At 52.8% G+C, this 19,220-nt stretch overlaps 1 protein-coding gene across 1 annotated transcript in view; it reads left to right on the top strand.

The window, feature by feature from the left end:
- Positions 1-19,220, top strand: part of LOC136993050 (olfactory receptor 14J1-like) — a gene marked incomplete at its 5' end in the record, with an annotated part of 76,864 nt that extends 57,644 nt beyond the window's left edge. Inside the window, 2 exons of the mRNA XM_067303069.1 lie at positions 18,257-18,399; positions 19,129-19,220. Of these exons, the coding sequence (XP_067159170.1) occupies positions 18,257-18,399; positions 19,129-19,220 (235 nt within the window). The remainder of the gene's footprint in view (positions 1-18,256; positions 18,400-19,128) is intronic.

The raw sequence follows: 19,220 nt of genomic DNA on the forward strand, positions 1-19,220 counted from the left end.
TTGACCTGAGGAAGTCTGACAGCTTTTGGGCTCCTGGCTGTGCGAGGGGTGAAGATGTGTCCAGGGCCAGGTTGCCCGTGGCACCCAGCCCTCCGTGCTCTGTGAAGCCAGCTGTGGAGCCCGGACTGCTGCTGCAGAGCCTGCGCAGCCAGGAGAGCTGGCATTTCAGGAGAAGTCCAATGTGGGGCTGTCTCATTGCTTGGGCCTCATGTCAAAGCCTCTGCACCCTTTGTCCCTTCCACGGAGCTCCTTGTCCAAGTAAGTAAAGGAAAGGACCCGAGGTTCCTTTGGGCTCAGGAGCCCTTCTGGACTCTCTACTGTTTCTACACTGTATCTGTATCTTTTGTATTACTAAAGAAAATCCCCATTCCCCCCATCCCTAGGTGGAGGTTCCTTAGGGGATGGAGGTGGAAAGCAGTAGCCTGCTGTGCCCAAAGAAAGCAGGATCCTTCCCTCAGAAAAGAGCAGCATCTCCCAAGGAGACAGCTCTGTCCCCGATCTTGTGCTGCTCATTTGCACAGGCCTTGTGAGCCCAGAGTGCCTTGGCCACCTTGTGGTGTCACCGCAAGAGCTTCGCTGTGTGTCTGGGTTGAGGAGCCAAGGGAAGGCAGCGAGCAGAGCAGTGGCTGGGGAGTGTGCAAGTGGCGAGTGTCCTGCATCCATGTCTTCTTGCTGGCACCTGGTTGTATCGAGCAGAAGAGGCAGCTCTGTGGGGCAGAGACAGTGTGTTTGTAGACTAGGGGGCAGAGCAGAGGTCTGGCATCAGGTTGATGCCTGGTGCAGTGCTGAGCTGATGTGACAGTGTCAGAAAGCCTTTGCAGTGCAGCTGCTCCCTCAGCTGGTCTCTGTCCCTAGAAATGCACCAGAAATGGAAGTGGTGTCCTGCTGTCACTGTGTAGGTGCTGCAGTGCAAAGGCTCCCAGCTGGGACTTGATGGCACTGAAGGAAAAGCAAGACCAATTGTTCCCTTTTGTGATTTGTGCGCAGGGTGACAGAGTGGAGCTGTGCCATGACCTGGAGAGAGTCTAGCCAGGAGATGAAAGCCGTTTGCAGAAGACTGTTCTGTACGGAGTGCTAACAGCGTAATCAAGGGACATGCAAGTGGCCCAGGTGAGCTTCTCCTCTCCTCTCACTTCTGCCTCAGCACCTGACAGACCAGCTCAATGCATATTGCTGATGTTTGTGTTTGTGAAGTCATTGGGGCTCAGTATCTCCTAGGCCACCAGCAGACACATTGCTTCTTTTTGTACAGGTGCAGGAGCACTTGGTAGAGCAGCAGTATGGAGATTAGTGCTGTTTGTGCTTCTGGGGATGGTGTGCCTCAGTCCATGCTAGGCCAGCAGCACGCACGTGGCTTCAATGCAGGCTGTGAGGTCACTTTTGTTTCAGTATTGAGAGGCCAGTGGTGGGCACATGGCTGCTGTTTTCGCTTGTGAGGTCATTCTTGCCTTCCTATATACTAGGCCAGCAGATGGCACGTGGCTTTGCTGAAGCCTGTGAAGTCACTACTTCCTCGGAATGGGATAGGCAAGCAGCAAGCAACTTCCTGTGATACACACTGTTAGGCCAGTTCTGCATCTATAAACGACAGCCAACAAGGAAACACTATATCACTGTTTGTGGTTGTGAGGTCACTTGTGGCTCAGTGCCTGACAGGCCAGTGCTAGGTGCGTGGGTGCTGTTTGTGGTTGTGAGGTCCCTTGTGGCTCAGTGCCTGCTAGGCCAGTGCTAGGTGCGTGGCTGCTGTTTGTGGTTGTGAGGTCAGTGTTGGCTCAGTGCCTGCTAGGCCAGTGCTAGGTGCGTGGCTGCTGTTTGTGGTTGTGAGGTCAGTGTTGGCTCAGTGCCTGCTAGGCCAGTGCTAGGTGCGTGGCTGCTGTTTGTGGTTGTGAGGTCAGTGGTGGCTCAGTGCCTGCTAGGCCAGTGCTAGGTGCGTGGCTGCTGTTTGTGGTTGTGAGGTTAGTGGTGGCTCAGTGCCTGCTAGGCCAGTGCTAGGTGCGTGGCTGCTGTTTGTGGTTGTGAGGTCACTTGTGGCTCAGTGCCTGACAGGCCAGTGCTAGGTGCGTGGGTGCTGTTTGTGGTTGTGAGGTCCCTTGTGGCTCAGTGCCTGCTAGGCCAGTGCTAGGTGCGTGGCTGCTGTTTGTGGTTGTGAGGTCAGTGTTGGCTCAGTGCCTGCTAGGCCAGTGCTAGGTGCGTGGCTGCTGTTTGTGGTTGTGAGGTCAGTGGTGGCTCAGTGCCTGCTAGGCCAGTGCTAGGTGCGTGGCTGCTGTTTGTGGTTGTGAGGTCAGTGGTGGCTCAGTGCCTGCTAGGCCAGTGCTAGGTGCGTGGCTGCTGTTTGTGGTTGTGAGGTTAGTGGTGGCTGAGTGCCTGCTAGGCCAGTGCTAGGTGCGTGGCTGCTGTTTGTGGTTGTGAGGTTAGTGGTGGCTCAGTGCCTGCTAGGCCAGTGCTAGGTGTGTGGCTGCTGTTTGTGGTTGTGAGGTTAGTGGTGGCTCAGTGCCTGCTAGGCCAGTGCTAGGTGCGTGGCTGCTGTTTGTGGTTGTGAGGTCAGTGGTGGCTCAGTGCCTGCTAGGCCAGTGCTAGGTGCGTGGCTGCTGTTTGTGGTTGTGAGGTTAGTGGTGGCTCAGTGCCTGCTAGGCCAGTGCTAGGTGCGTGGCTGCCGTTTGTGGTTGTGAGGTTAGTGGTGGCTCAGTGCCTGCTAGGCCAGTGCTAGGTGTGTGGCTGCTGTTTGTGGTTGTGAGGTTAGTGGTGGCTCAGTGCCTGCTAGGCCAGTGCTAGGTGCGTGGGTGCTGTTTGTGGTTGTGAGGTCAGTGGTGGCTCAGTGCCTGCTAGGCCAGTGCTAGGTGCGTGGGTGCTGTTTGTGGTTGTGAGGTCAGTGGTGGCTCAGTGCCTGCTAGGCCAGTGCTAGGTGCGTGGGTGCTGTTTGTGGTTGTGAGGTCAGTGGTGGCTCAGTGCCTGCTAGGCCAGTGCTAGGTGCGTGGCTGCTGTTTGTGGTTGTGAGGTCAGTGGTGGCTCAGTGCCTGCTAGGCCAGTGCTAGGTGCGTGGCTGCTGTTTTCAGTTGTGAGGTCAGTGGTGGCTCAGTGCCTGCTAGGCCAGTGCTAGGTGCGTGGGTGCTGTTTGTGGTTGTGAGGTCAGTGGTGGCTCAGTGCCTGCTAGGCCAGTGCTAGGTGCGTGGATGCTGTTTGTGGTTGTGAGGTCCCTTGTGGCTCAGTGCATTCTAGGCCAGTGCTAGGTGCGTGAGTGCTGTTTGTGGTTGTAAGGTCAGTGGTGGCTCAGTGCCTGCTAGGCCAGTGCTAGGTGCGTGGCTGCTGTTTGTGGTTGTGAGGTCAGTGGTGGCTCAGTGCCTGCTAGGCCAGTGCTAGGTGCGTGGGTGCTGTTTTCAGTTGTGAGGTCAGTGGTGGCTCAGTGCCTGCTAGGCCAGTGCTAGGTGCGTGGGTGCTGTTTGTGGTTGTGAGGTCAGTGGTGGCTCAGTGCCTGCTAGGCCAGTGCTAGGTGCGTGGCTGCTGTTTGTGGTTGTGAGGTCAGTGGTGGCTCAGTGCCTGCTAGGCCAGTGCTAGGTGCGTGTGTGCTCTTTTCAGTTGTGAGGTCAGTAGTGGCTCAGTGCCTGCTAGGCCAGTGCTAGGTGCGTGGCTGCTGTTTTCAGTTGTGAGGTCAGTGGTGGCTCAGTGCCTGCTAGGCCAGTGCTAGGTGCGTGGCTGCTGTTTGTGGTTGTGAGGTCAGTGGTGGCTCAGTGCCTGCTAGGCCAGTGCTAGGTGCGTGGGTGCTGTTTTCAATTGTGAGGTCAGTGGTGGCTCAGTGCCTGCTTGGCCAGTGCTAGGTGCGTGGGTGCTGTTTGTGGTTGTGAGGTCAGTGGTGGCTCAGTGCCTGCTAGGCCAGTGCTAGGTGCGTGGGTGCTGATTTAAATTTTGAGGTCCCTTCTTGCTCAGTGCCTGCTAGGCCAGTGCTAGGTGCGTGGGTGCTGTTTGTGGTTGTGAGGTCAGTGGTGGCTCAGTGCCTGCTAGGCCAGTGCTAGGTGCGTGGGTGCTGTTTGTGGTTGTGAGGTCAGTGTTGGCTCAGTGCCTGCTAGGCCAGTGCTAGGTGCGTGGCTGCTGTTTGTGGTTGTGAGGTCAGTGGTGGCTCAGTGCCTGCTAGGCCAGTGCTAGGTGCGTGGCTGCTGTTTGTGGTTGTGAGGTTAGTGGTGGCTCAGTGCCTGCTAGGCCAGTGCTAGGTGCGTGGCTGCTGTTTGTGGTTGTGAGGTTAGTGGTGGCTCAGTGCCTGCTAGGCCAGTGCTAGGTGTGTGGCTGCTGTTTGTGGTTGTGAGGTTAGTGGTGGCTCAGTGCCTGCTAGGCCAGTGCTAGGTGCGTGGCTGCTGTTTGTGGTTGTGAGGTCAGTGGTGGCTCAGTGCCTGCTAGGCCAGTGCTAGGTGCGTGGCTGCTGTTTGTGGTTGTGAGGTTAGTGGTGGCTCAGTGCCTGCTAGGCCAGTGCTAGGTGCGTGGCTGCTGTTTGTGGTTGTGAGGTTAGTGGTGGCTCAGTGCCTGCTAGGCGAGTGCTAGGTGTGTGGCTGCTGTTTGTGGTTGTGAGGTTAGTGGTGGCTCAGTGCCTGCTAGGCCAGTGCTAGGTGCGTGGCTGCTGTTTTCCGTTGTGAGGTCAGTGGTGGCTCAGTGCCTGCTAGGCCAGTGCTAGGTGCGTGGGTGCTGTTTGTGGTTGTGAGGTCAGTGGTGGCTCAGTGCCTGCTAGGCCAGTGCTAGGTGCATGGCTGCTGTTTGTGGTTGTGAGGTCAGTGGTGGCTCAGTGCCTGCTAGGCCAGTGCTAGGTGCGTGGCTGCTGTTTTCAGTTGTTAGGTCAGTGGTGGCTCAGTGCCTGCTAGGCCAGTGCTAGGTGCGTGGCTGCTGTTTGTGGTTGTGAGGTCAGTGGTGGCTCAGTGCCTGCTAGGCCAGTGCTAGGTGCGTGGATGCTGTTTGTGGTTGTGAGGTCCCTTGTGGCTCAGTGCATTCTAGGCCAGTGCTAGGTGCGTGAGTGCTGTTTGTGGTTGTGAGGTCAGTGGTGGCTCAGTGCCTGCTAGGCCAGTGCTAGGTGCGTGGCTGCTGTTTGTGTTTGTGAGGTCAGTGGTGGCTCAGTGCCTGCTAGGCCAGTGCTAGGTGCGTGGGTGCTGTTTTCAGTTGTGAGGTCAGTGGTGGCTCAGTGCCTGCTAGGCCAGTGCTAGGTGCGTGGCTGCTGGTTGTGGTTGTGAGGTCAGTGGTGGCTCAGTGCCTGCTAGGCCAGTGCTAGGTGCGTGGGTGCTGTTTGTGGTTGTGAGGTCAGTGGTGGCTCAGTGCCTGCTAGGCCAGTGCTAGGTGCGTGGCTGCTCTTTTCAGTTGTGAGGTCTCTTGTGGCTCAGTGCCTGCTTGGCCAGTGCTAGGTGCGTGGGTGCTGTTTGTGGTTGTGAGGTCAGTGGTGGCTCAGTGCCTGCTAGGCCAGTGCTAGGTGCGTGGGTGCTGATTTAAATTTTGAGGTCCCTTCTTGCTCAGTGCCTGCTAGGCCAGTGCTAGGTGCGTGGGTGCTGTTTGTGGTTGTGAGGTCAGTGGTGGCTCAGTGCCTGCTAGGCCAGTGCTAGGTGCGTGGCTGCTGTTTGTGGTTGTGAGGTCAGTGGTGGCTCAGTGCCTGCTAGGCCAGTGCTAGGTGCGTGGGTGCTGTTTTCAATTGTGAGGTCAGTGGTGGCTCAGTGCCTGCTTGGCCAGTGCTAGGTGCGTGGCTGCTGTTTGTGGTTGTGAGGTCAGTGGTGGCTCAGTGCCTGCTAGGCCAGTGCTAGGTGCGTGGGTGCTGATTTAAATTTTGAGGTCCCTTCTTGCTCAGTGCCTGCTAGGCCAGTGCTAGGTGCGTGGGTGCTGTTTGTGGTTGTGAGGTCAGTGGTGGCTCAGTGCCTGCTAGGCCAGTGCTAGGTGCGTGGGTGCTGTTTGTGGTTGTGAGGTCAGTGGTGGCTCAGTGCCTGCTAGGCCAGTGCTAGGTGCGTGGCTGCTGTTTGTGGTTGTGAGGTCAGTGGTGGCTCAGTGCCTGCTAGGCCAGTGCTAGGTGCGTGGCTGCTGTTGGTGGTTGTGAGGTCAGTGGTGGCTCAGTGCCTGCTAGGCCAGTGCTAGGTGCGTGGGTGCTATTTGTGGTTGTGAGGTCAGTGGTGGCTCAGTGCCTGCTCGGCCAGTGCTGGTCATGTGCCTGCCCTTTTCTATTCTGAGGTCATTTGTGGCTCTTTGTCTTATATTAAACTATCTTTTCTCTTTTGTTCATTCTCTGGCACTGGTAATGAGCAGAAGCAGTTAGATTCTTTTTTTGTTGTTGTTGTTGTAATTTTTTGGTAGCGATATGGTGCCTCCTGTTTGGAGCACAAGGAAGCACCCCAAGCAGTTTTTTGTTACACCTTTTAAAGAATAGTAAGTTGTTACATATTCAGTACTTCAGTTAACATAACTACCACATCTATCCACGACTCTTATTTCTACCAATCCCCTTGCCGTGTTATTGTACGATGTAGATCCATGCCAGCCTTTATGGTCCATCTTATAACTGTTCATTAGCTGATTTGCACCTCTTCTGGTGGTACCTTTGAACGACTTTTGTACAGCTGCCTGGGTTAAACTGGCTTCTTTGCAGGTCTTCAGCTTCAAACAAAAACCAGAGCTAAGACAAGGTCAGATAAGATGTTCTGCTTGCAGGGCACCGTGACTTTGCATGTTCTTCCTCTGCAAAAGCTCGAGTATAGTGGACATTTTCTTAACGTTCCCTCCTTTTATTTTTATGCATACCTGCCTTCAATGTTATGCTGGTCTAGACTCATGTCCCCTTACACACGAGACGCAAGTGGAACATATTAGACCCATGCAGGAGACACAACAGAAAAGCACAGTTCTAATGCCAGAATTAACATTCAAATTATTCAAACACATCTGGTCCACACTCCCAGTTCCTGTAGCCATGACCACAACCATGACCAGTCTGCCGCTAGAGCATTAGACAGGGCCTGCTCTTTGGGTATTCGATGGAAGGTACGAACATATTGTTGAATGACGTTTACAGCATATTCAATTTGTTTTGATATGTCTGCATGAAAACAACAGGCGGTGTTTACCAGCACACACACTCCTCCCTGTGTGGCCAACAGGCAATCTAAAGCCCATCGATTCTGGACGGCAAATTGAGAGAGAGAGTTCACTTCAATTTGTAGATTTTTTGAGACATTGAGGCGTTTTGATAGGCATAAGGGACCAGGTGTCCAATGGTGCAGGTGCCAGCCCATCATGGTGGAAAACTCTTGTAGGCGTTGGTTCCACGTAAGCAGAATGACACGGATGTCACAATGGTCGGTTTCCCTACTAGGATGGTCTTGTTTCTCTGCCCTGTCCCCTATCAGGCATTGAGGCCCAAGTGACCTCACAACCACAAACAGCAACCACAGGACCACAACTGAACTATCAGGCACTGTGAGATAAGTGACCTGATGTCACGCTACAAAGATCTGATAGTAACGACTGAGACTGTAAAGTAATAAAAAACTACGTTTACTTCCTCACGCAAGCTCTTAGATTAGTAACATCCGTTAAAATAATGCGATTACCAATTTAGAAAGGATAGCCTGAAAAAGGATAGCCCGAAATCATCGATTATTGATTTAGAAAGGATAGCCCGAAATAATGCAATTACTGCTTTAGAAAGGATAACCCGAAACCGTCAGTTACTGCGCTAGTAATTGGAAGCACTGCTTATCCCTACTTCAAAGCTTTCTTGTTCACGCTCTTAGTGAGAGGACTCTCAACCTCAAGGAGTTACCTTAACCCATCGTCCCAGGAAAAGGGGAGGGGGGGAAATACTCATGGTCCAGCCGGAGAGGATGGTCAGGTCACGTTCCCGTCCCTGCTCCAACTCTCTTAGCTGCCAAGTCTCTTTTTATATGGCTGGGGCTCTGGGCAAACACTGCTTTTGCTGACCTCTGCGAGTTTCACAATCAAGGGACTGCTTGTTTGTCTGCTTGGAAGGACCCTGCTAGCGAGGCAAGACCACAACACCTCCGTATCGCTTCTCCCCTCCCTGCAGGTCCATGCAGATTCCTTGGCCTTGTCAGGCAGCAGAGTTCTTTAGCCGTTAGCTCTTCTAGTCTGCAGCCTTGAGCATATCAGTTGGCAGACTTTCTCAGTCCTGTTAACTCTTAACTCACTTGACAGTCCTTGTTGAATTCCATGAGGTTCCTGAAAACCCATTCCTCCTGCCTCTCTAGGTCCCTCTGAATGGCAGCCCTCATCTACAACCCATCCAGTTGTCTGCTCTTCTAGACTCCAACGTTCTAACGTGCATGCAAGAATATTGTGGGAGACTGTGTCAAACACCTTGCTGAACTCTCTTTAAAGGACATTTACTCTTCTCCATCAACAAATACAGTTATTTATTCATAGAAGGCAATCAGGTCGGTGAGGCAGAATTTAGCCTTGGTAAATGCATGCTAACTGTTCCCAGGCACCTTCTTCTCCTTCATGTGCCCAGAACTGTGTTTTGAGAGGATTCACTGCATGACTCACTGCTAACCAAAGTGTGGCTGAACTGCCTGCAACTCCCCAGCTTGCCCTTGTGGCCTTTTTGGAAGATGGATGTAACATAACTGCTCTTCTGCAGTCATTGGGTCTTCACCCCATCCCCACAACCTTTCAAAGATGATAGCGAGTGGCCTTGCAGGGACTGCAGTCAGCTCTCTCAATGTCCTTGTCCAATGTCCTCATCTGCAGCCCATCCAACCTCTTTGACTTGTATCATTTGAATTCTCTCAAGTAATCCCTCATGAACCTCGTCCACTCTTGGTTGTTTTTCTCCTCTGGAGTCCTGACTCAAGGCACAACAGCCCAGGAGACCTTCCTTGTGGAAACAAAGCTGACAAGGGGTTGAGCTACTCTGGCCTATCTGCATCTGCCGCTACAAGATTCCCTGTCCCATTTAGCAGTGAGGCCACATTTTCTTTTTTTATTCTTTGATTCTTACTTGAAGCAGTAGCCGCTCATCTTCATGCCCTTGTCATCCCCTGCAAGTGTCAGTGCTAGCGGAGCTTTTTCTTCCCTAACACCATGCCTATGACCCTGGACAATATTTCTAAATGCCTCCTTTGCTTCTCCCTTCTTCCCCCTTCTGTATGCTGCCCTATCACCCTGGAGCTAAGGTTTGAGGTCCCTGTTTAGCCAAGTTGGTCCCCAGAGATATCTGCTAGTTTTACTGAGTGTGGGGATGGACCATCCTTGTGCTTGGCATGTGCTGTCCTTAAAGACCTGCTGGCTTTCCTGAGCTCCTGGGCCCTTTGGAGCTGCCTCCCATGGGTTCCCCCCCAGCAGTCCCCTGAAGAGGCCAAAGTCTGCTCTTCTCAAGTGCAGGGTCTGTATTCTGCTACTGTCCTTCCTCACTCTCCTCAGGATCTGAGAATCCACCTTATCATGGTCACTGTAGGCAAGGCTGACACTATCCTATCACTGATCAGTTCCCCCTTGTTTGAAATTTTCAGACGCAAGAAAGCATCACGCTTCTTATCCCATCTGGCATCTATGCGAAGTTGTCCCAAGAGCAAGAAGAGGAGCAGCATGGACAGGAGGGGAAACGAACAGCAACACCATGATCCTGGTGCCGAAGAAGGCAAGGAGAGAGAGAGAGGGGGGGACTTAGGAAAGCCTTCAGCTTACACAGTTGGGCATGCCGCCTCACAGACAACGACATTGCAGGGTAGTCGGTCTCAGCCCCCTTGTCAGGCAGCATGAAATGGGTCTGTAGCAGGAGAGATGCCCCTCTCTCCTCTGGCAGAGGTCTGGATGCAGAGGAGGAGGCTCATGCCCTGGACTCCATGTATTGTCGGCCCATTCCTCCTGCCTGTCTAGGGCCCTCTGAAAGGCAGCCCTCAAGCATATGGCTGGGGTCGCCCCTGCAGATTTTTTGTCCTCAGTGAGCATAGTGAGCATTGCCTCTTCCATGTCACTAATCAAGTCATCTGGTTGTCCACCCATCTAGGTGGTAAATCTCTAAATTGTATTCCACAAGGATGTTGTGGGAGACAGTGTCAAACACCTTGCTCAAATCAAGTTGACAGACATTTTCTGCTCTCCAAACTCAAATAGAGCTATGTAATCATAGAAGGCAATGAGGTGGTGAGACACAATTTACCCTTGGCAAATCCATGCTGCCTCTTCCCTATCACCTTCTTCTCCCTCATGTGCCCAGAAATGAGTGGACTCACTCCATGACACACTCCTCAACCAGTTGAGGCTGAACAGCCTGTCGTTCCCTGGGTTGCCCTCCGGGCCTTCCTTGAGAGTGGATTTAATGTTTGCCTTTTTGCAGTTATTGAGGGGGGGGACCACACCCCATCTCCATGACCTTTCAAGGATGACAGTGGGTGGCCTTGCTATGACAGCAGCCAGCTCTCTCAGTGTCCTTGGGTGCAGCCGTTCCATTCCCACTGACTTGTAAAGGTGGAGTTCTTGCAAGTCATCCCTCACTCAGCCCTCATCCACTGCTGGTTGCTTTTCTTGCCTGGAGCCCTGACTCTAGGCACAACAGCCTGGGAGACCTTGTTGGAGAAAACAGAAGCCAAAAAATCACTGAGCTCCCACCATTCAGCAAAGAGCCAACATTTTCCTTTCTATTCTTTACCATAGCTGAAGCAGTAGCAGCCCTTCTTCATGCCTTTGATGTCGCCTGCCAGTGTGTACCCTCTGAGAGCTTTGGCTTTCATAACACCATCCCTACTCCAGTGAACACAATTTTGAATTCCTCTTTTGCTGCATATCCCTCCTTCCACTTTGTCTTTGGTGCCATATTGCCCTGGAGTTGAGCTGTGAGTTCCTGTTTTAGCCTGGTTTCCCCTCTGTTATTTCCCTCTACCAAGAAAAGATCCATGATCTCTTCAAGCTCTCGGAGGCTACTACTGTACTGCCCTTCGCCTCCATTTCACCAGGCTGAAGAAGCCCAGGTCCCTCAGCTTCTCCATACAGGCCATGTGCTTCAGCACACTAACCCCATCTTGGAAGACTCCTCTAGACCCTCTCCAGTTGCTCCCCATTCCTCCAGCACTGGGCAGCCCACACTGGGATACACTATTCCAGATGCGGCCACACCAGGGCTGAGTTGAGGGACATAATAATTCCACTTGTCTGGGTGGCCACACTCTTCCTGAAGCAGCCTTGTATGAAGCTGGCCTCATTTGCAGTGAGCATGCACCACTGGCTCATATGGCATCCCTCATAACGTCTATGCCCTTCTCCTCAGGGTCACTCCTCTGACGGTCAGGTGCCAGCCTGTCCTGATGCATGGACTGTTCTTCCACCCGATGTAGGACCTACCACTTCTCCTTGTACAACAGCATGAGGTTTCTGTTGGTCAAATCCCCAAGTTTCTCAAGGCCCCTCTGAACTGAAGCTCCCTTGTGTCAGCTGTAAATGAGTGTGTGCAGATGGCTCATCCTGTCTCGTGGTGCCTCTGACAGGAGAACAGCAGGAGGACCTGCAGGACACTACGGGTAATAAAAGGAGGTAGTTGTTTAAAGGGACTGCTGGCAAAGGTAGGGAATCACCATGGCAAGCATCTCAGAAAAGCCATGTGAAAGTACAAAGAAAGCAAATCCAGGGTCAATGGGGAAAGGGTAAACAGGGGTCAGCTGACTTCATGGGAGGGTATCAGGATGTTAAAAGAGAAAAACTTGGAAGGTGGAAAAGAGGGAAAATGGAATAAATGGTGAAGCAAAAGAAAAATCAAGGCTATTTGGGGGGAACTGCCAAGCAGTCCTTTGTCCGAGTGACTCTGACTGGAGCAGGAGAAGAACATGCAGTTGGTCTGGTCATATTTGTTTCTGACATACTTCCATGGACATGGGGAAGCTGAAGGTTTTCCCTAAGGTTAAAAAGAGAAGATGCAGTGTGGAAGGAAATGCAGAATCTTTCAGGCGAGAAGGGACCTCAGGATATCCCTAGCCCAACCTCCTTCCCACAGCAGGCTCAGCTATCAGCTCCGGATTTCTCAGGGCTTTATTCATTTAGAACTTGAAAACCTCTGAGGATGGAGATAGCACAACCTCTCAGGGCAACCTATCCCAGTGCTTGGCTGTCTGGATGGGTCAAAAGTTTGTCCTTACACCCAGCATGAACCTCACTTCTTTTAGCTAATGCCCATTGGCCTTCACCCTTGCATTATACACAACAGTGAAGAGTCTGGCTCCATCTCCTTGATGACGTCCTGGTGGACATGGGGAGGCTGTTATTAGGTGTCCCCAAAGCCTTCTCTTCTCCAGGCTGAACAAATGCAGCTCCCTCACCTCCCAGAGTGACAAAGTCAATATTACCTAGGTATGCCTAGGAGCTTTAAGGGTCTTTCAGTCCTTCTGGATATTGTTGGATCAGCAAAGGACCTCATGGATGTTAGAGTGCAATCACCCTCACGCCATGAATTTTTGCATTTGTCACACTCATTTGGCATCATGTTGTAATGTGCAGGTGTTGTAGGCTGTGGAGGGGGTTCACTCTGGACAAGCAGTCACTCATAAAGAAACCTTGAATTGAAAACCTTTCAGGCCCAAGAGGCAACCTCACACCACTAGGAGGGGCCGGCTCTGGGGAGGCCATGTCAGGTACTAACCCACGTGCAGCAAAAGATTTCCTGCCTGCAAGAATTGCAGTGACTATCGCCAGAGAGGACAAAATCACCCAATCATTCGGGCTGGAAGGGACCTTGGGAGGTTCTAGTCCAATGTCCTGCTCACACAGGGATCAACACTGATTTCAGACATGTTCCTCAGGGCTTTGTCCAGCTGCGTCCTGCAAGCCTCCAAGAACAGAGAGAGTCCATAACCCCTCTGGACCCCAATTCAAATGCTGCAGGATCCTCACTGATTTTTCTTCCTTCTATACAATTTTGACTGCGCTTGTTTCAGCTTATAGCCGTTGCCTCTCATTCTCCTGCCATGAATTCCTGCAAAAAACTGGTTCGTTATCAGTGGCAACCTTGAGTTGGGAAGTTGCTATGAGTCTTCCCCAAAAACCTTCCCTTTTCTGCACTGAAGAAGCCCTGTTCCCTCACAGGGCAAGTGCTGCAGCCCTCAACAACCTTGGAGGCCTGCCACTGGACTCACTCCCTGTGATCAACAGCATTCTTCTACAGGCAGCCCCAACTGTATGCAGTATCTAGATGGGCTCTAACAAGTGTTGAGTAGAGGGGGATAATCACTTCCCTCCATCTCCTGACTGTGCTCCTGTTCATGCAGCCCAAGATGCTGTGGCCTGCTTTGTTGCCAGGGCACGCTGCTGGCTGATGTTCAGCTCCCTGCCCACAAAGATTCCCATTTCCTTTTTTGGCAGAGCTGCTGCCCAGCCGGGCACTCTCCAGCACGTAGCACTGCAGGGTGTTGGTCTACCCCAGGTGCAGGACCTGCATTTGTCCTTCTTGAATTTCCTGACAGTCCATTCCTCCTGCTTGCAGAGGCCCACCTGAATGGCAGCCCTCAAACATATGACTCTTCCTCCTGACTAGGTGTCATCTACAAATGTGATGAGAGTTGCATCCTCCAGGTCACTGATGAACCTGATAGACAAGACAGGTCCGAGTATAGACCCCTGCAAACTCCACCTTTACCTGGCTTCCTGGTAAAGCATGACCCATTCAAAAAAAACCCCACCTCTGAGCTCCATCATCCAACCAGCTTTTTACCCACCTGTGTGTCTACCCATCTTATCGTAATGCCTTATTGCATTCCTCATTGCCCTCATGATCTGGGACTCCACTATTCCACAGTCACTGCAGCGAAGGTTGCCACAGATTATCACAGCCCTGATCAATTCTTCCTTGTGTGTGAGTACCAGGTCCATGTGAGTGTCACCTTACAGGCCCATCAGGAAGCTGTGCTTAGAAGCAGTCCCTGACACCCTCCAGAAATCTCCTGGACTGCTTGCACCCTGCGGTTTGCCCTTCCAATGAATGTCAGTGAGATTAAAGTCCCCCCATAAGAACCAGGCCCTGTGACCCACTGACTTGCTCAGGTTGCTTAAAGGAGACTGCATCCACCTCCTCACCCTCATCGGGTGGTCTGTAACCCCCATCACAACGTCACCTTTACTCTGATGCTCACCACAAGATCTCACCCAAACCCTTGTCCATCCCATGCAAGAGCTCCATCCATCTGAGCTGTCCCTTCACACCAAGGGCATCCCCCCTGCTCATCTTCCCTAACGGTCTTGCCTGCAGAGATTGTACCCTGCCATCACAGCCCTCAAATCATGATAGTGGTCCCACGGCATTTCAGTTATTCCAACCAAGTTTCAGTCCTGTGACAGCTTGTACATTTCCATCTGCTCCTCTCTGTGCCCCAAAATACATGCATTTGCATATATTTGGGTTGCAGAGCCTCAGCTGTGGCACAGAGAGCAGACTGGTCATGGTGAAACATGTTACAATGAGCCAAGGACACTGTGTGTGCAATGGCCCCACTTCAGAGCAGAGACATGCTGGCCTAGATAGCAGGTGGCAATGTAATGGTGAAAGGAGGTTCCCACTAAGAGAGCAAAGCCTGCAGTGCCCAAGACCAGGCAGAAACAGAGCTGGGCTGTGTAGAAATGGCAGGATAGGGGTTGGCTGCCTGAGGTGATTTGCAGCACCTTGGAGCCTGTGACAGAGGTGAATCGATCTCCAGGCAGGACAAGGTGCCACTGAAGAAGTCCCTGGGCCTGGGCAGCCAGTGATCCAGCCACCCTGAAGTCATCATTAGCCCAGTCCCTGTTCATATCACCTGGAGGTGAGAAGAGGTTCAGGGGGAGGAAAGCTAGAATGTTTTAAGGGTGCAGAGACCAGAGCAGAGACCTTGGTGGGATGTGCCTCTCCCATTTGTGAAGCAGTCTTGGCTGTGGATGAGAAGAACTTGGCCTAAAGGCAGTGTTGGGATCCAGTTCTCTGGATACTGGTAGGAAACCTGAATTGCCCTGGGGTACTTGTCCAGCAACCACTCCAAAGGGAAATGGTTTTCCTAGAGGTCCCATGGTGTATCTGCTAGAGACATGTGCTTGTGCTGGACACCCCCAGGCATCCGACATGGCCCTGCAGGGCTGTTTCTATGTCACTGAATCAAGTGCCTGCACTGGATGACATCAACTCTTTGCAGTGTCAGGATCTGCATGTGTCTCAGCTTCCTAGTGAGTGGAGCTCTGGTAGTAGTGGGCATCTAGTATCATTGCAGGTGGCCAAGGCAGTTCCCCTCCTGACCCAAACTCATGCTCTGGAAGGATGTAGGTGTCACACTTGCTCCATCAGAGCAAGTAGACACTGGCACATGCCTTCGACCATCTCTATCTCTTCCAATGTCACCAGGTGTTTGTGTGTGACCAGCTGACTGTCACCCTCCATCTCCAGTGATTAAAATGGGAGCATAGACCAAGATCTTTCATGCAGACATCCATGCTGTGCTCACTTCTGCCTGGGACAGGGGAATGCCACCTCCTCTGTGTTTTTTGTGGAGCTCATGGGAAGATCTGAATGCTATGTCAGCCCAGAGCCTTCTAAACCAGCCTGTGAAGCCCAAACTGACTCATCTGAATCCATTCCTGAACAATGGGAAAAGGAGATCTATTCTTATGCTCATCTAGGTGTCCTAGCTAAGAGATGGGAGTAGGGGCTTCCTGAGTGGGACATTTCCACTTTTCATAGATAACCATGCTCTGATGAGGCAAATTGCAATGCTGGAATCAGTCTTCCTTCAGTGTTTAGACAGGGACCATCAGTGATTATTTTAGTCTACTTCAGTGAACATTTCCCAGGAGGAGGGAGCAGAAGGGACAGAAAAAATCATGCCTTCAGCTGGGCCTTTGGTCCTGAGTGGGGCCAGGCTCCAGGGATGGAGGGAGCTCATGGCAAGTGGGCAGCACTGCTCAGAGACAGCTGTGTGCAGGAGCAGCTCCTCTGCAAAGAGCAGCAGGGCTCTGGGCACTGCTTGCTGCTGCTGACATGAGAGGTGACATGACAGGGAGAAGTGCAAGGCAGTGTGGATTGGGAGGAGAGAGGAGAGCTCCTTGTGGGAGAAATCTTCACAGCCCCTGACACGGTAAGTCTCTGGCTGCAAGGCGATGCTACTGAGGTTCCTGGAAAGGTCTTGAAATCATTCCAGTCTCACAATTAGATTTTTAAGGATCGATCTCCTGGCTTCTCCTTTGCAGAGGAGGAGGAGATGCTTCAGAGCAGGGATTCCCTGCCACAGCGTCACAGGGACAGGGCATCTTGCTACCTTCTCCCAGGGATCCTGCAGGGCGGTGAAGCTGGGGTGCGCACACAGGCCTGCGCAGGGCTGTGATTCAGAGAAGTGTCCCAGCGCCCCAGGGTGCTGTGTGCCCAGGGCAGTGACTCTGCCACCTGCAAGGGTCAGAACTCAGCCTGCCCGGGGAGCTCCCCATGGCACTGCCGGCAGAAGCTCTGGGAGGGAGGAGAGATCGCCAGCAGGGCAGCTTGAGCCTCCTGTCAAGAGGATGCTGCATGGGTCAGGGCTGCCCACAGCTCCAGCTCACTCGCAGGACATTTCTGGAGGAGACTTTCCAAATGGAAGGTCAAGGCAGGGGATACATGAAAGAGAAGGAGTTGTCATGAGTCTGTGCTTTCAGTCTGATTCTCTTTGGGTGCGGTGAAATGGGATTGGATCTGTCAGGTTTAGACAGGGGACTGAGACAGTGACAGTGAGAGAGGAGCAGTTCTGGGAGGGACTCAGCAAATGCCTTCATCCACTCCTCCACCTAAAGACAGAACCAGCATTGCCTTTCCAGCCTCACCAAGGTTTCTCTCCCCTGCTCCATAGCACCTGCAGACACGGAGGTGCCCTGGGCAGCGTCCTGCCCCCAGGAGGTTTCTACAGGGCAGAGCTGAACTCCCAGCGGGTGGGATGGGGTGTGTGAGCACTGAGAGGGGAGAGACGTGGGGACAGAGAAACAGCTCCCCACAGGGACAGCTCCAGGCAGCAGAGTCATGCTCAAAGTGTGAGAGGAAACTGTCAACTCCAAGGCCTCCTCTCCTCTCCCAGCCAGCACAGCCCTCTGCTCTCAAGGCTGGGGGGTGCAGGGCAGGAGTCGTTTCCTCGGCAGCCGGACATGCAGAAGAGGAGACACTCCTGAGTGCCCTTCTCTCCCTCCCTGTCCCTGCCTCCCTCACCACAAATATGATGGTATTGCTCCATGTTTCCTACCTGCACATGCTGCCCTTGTGCTTCCCCTTGGACTCTTTGGGCAGGGGGCTTTCTGATGCAGTTCAGACACTGAGACCCTGCAGGTCCTGCCCTGCAGATGTGTCCTTGACAGTGTGGTGCCCAAGTGCCCCTCTAACCTGTGGGGCTTTGGGCAATGCAGTGTGGGGGTCTGGGAATGAGCCAACGCTCTCGTCAGCACACCCCATCCTTAGGACATTCTGCCATTTCCCTGGGGTGTCTGGCTGGGCTGCAAGCTGCCCTCCACAAGGACACAGCTCTCCCATTGCAGCTGCGTGTTATCTGGGTGCCCCAGGCAGAAGCCACCTAGATACTGAGGCCACACTGAGACATTCTGCTGGGTGGCTGGATGTGGGCAGCTGGAAGGAGCCCAATGTGTTGCTGGCTAGAAGGGGAGGGCTGAGACCTGCCTCACGTCCCCTCAGAAAGAGTGCTGATGGGCACTTTGCAAGTGCATTCCTCTGCTCTCTGCGGTGTCATTTCTTTTTGGGGTAACACAAGTGCAACTGTCCTCCACCTCCGAGGTGCGAGCACAGGGCAGCTGGGAACAAGGCAGATGGACAGGCCAGCTCTGCTCCCTCTGCACTCAAGCCAGAGTGAATCCTTTTGCCTCTCCAGAACCATAGCTGCTCACTCTGAGTGCAGCAGCAATGCTGAGGATTTCTACCTCCAGGAATGCTCCTCAGGTGTGACAGGGTCAGCTAAAGGAAACAAAAGAAGCCTTAAAACTGTTAATGCACCCACATTATTTAGAAGTGGGAGTGAAGATGCTGAAAATGCCTTCAACATTATGTGTGGATGAAATCTGACTGGAACCGGGAATACAAAAGTTTAGTCACCCCTGTTCCCATGTCCGCAGTGCTGTAGGTCAGGGCTGACTGCTCTGGAGCCCATGGGCAGAGGACCCTGCTCCTCATGGTAAACTCAGCCAGCAAAAACCAGAGGTCAGGCCATGGAGCTCAGTGATGGTGTTGCTGATATGGGGAGAGGTAATGTGTGTGTTTGGGGGAGGTTATGAGAAAGCTTTGCTCAGAGAAGTCTGCCCTAACCTGTCAATGTCTCTTCTTCCTCAGACAGTCCCCCTGTGCCGCAAAGGAGCAAATGTCTAACAGCAGCTCCTATACCGAGTTCCTCCTCCCGGCATTTGCGGACGTGCTGGAGCTGCAGCTCTTGCACTTCTCGCTCTTCCTGGGCATCTATCTGGCTGCCCTCCTGGGTAACGGCCTCATCATCACAGCTGTAGCCTGCGACCACCGCCTCCACACCCCCATGTACTTCTTCCTCCTCAACCTCTCCCTCCTTGACCTAGGCTCCATCTCCACCACTGTCCCCAAATCCATGGACAATTCCCTCTGGAGAATGAGGGCGATTTCTTACTTGGGATGTGCTGCCCAGGTCTTTTTCTCCTTTTTCTTTTGCTCAGCAGAGTATTATCTCCTCACAGTCATGGCCTATGACCGCTTTGTTGCCATCTGCAGACCCCTGCACTACGGGACCCTCATGGGCAACAGAGCTTGTGTCAAAATGGCAGCTGCTGCCTGGGCCAGTGCTTTTCTCAATGCTCTCCTGCACACTGGAAACACATTTTCAATACCACTCTGCCAAGGCAATATTGTGGAGCAATTCTTCTGTGAGATTCCCCCGCTCCTCAAGCTCTCCTGCTCAGACTCCTACCTCAGGGAAGCTGGACTTATTGTGTTTAGTGTCTGTTTATTCTTTGGGTGTTTCATCTTCATTGTGCTGTCCTATGTGCAGATCTTCACTGTTGTGCTGAGGATGCCCTCTGAGCAGGGACGGCACAAAGCCTTTTCCATGTGCCTGCCTCACCTGGCCGTGGTCTGCCTGTTTATCAGCACTGCATTTTTTGCCTACCTGAAGCCCCCCTCCCTCTCCTCCCCGGCTCTGGATCTGGTGGTGGCCATTCTGTACGTGGTTGTGCCTCCAGCAATGAACCCCCTCATCTACAGCATGAGGAACAAAGAGCTCAAAGATGCACTGAGGAAACTCGTTCATTGGGTACAATGTCAGCACCAGTAA

The sequence above is a fragment of the Apteryx mantelli genome, chromosome 11 (genome assembly GCF_036417845.1).
Source record: "Apteryx mantelli isolate bAptMan1 chromosome 11, bAptMan1.hap1, whole genome shotgun sequence".
In the NCBI taxonomy this organism is placed as follows: Eukaryota; Metazoa; Chordata; class Aves; order Apterygiformes; family Apterygidae; genus Apteryx; species Apteryx mantelli.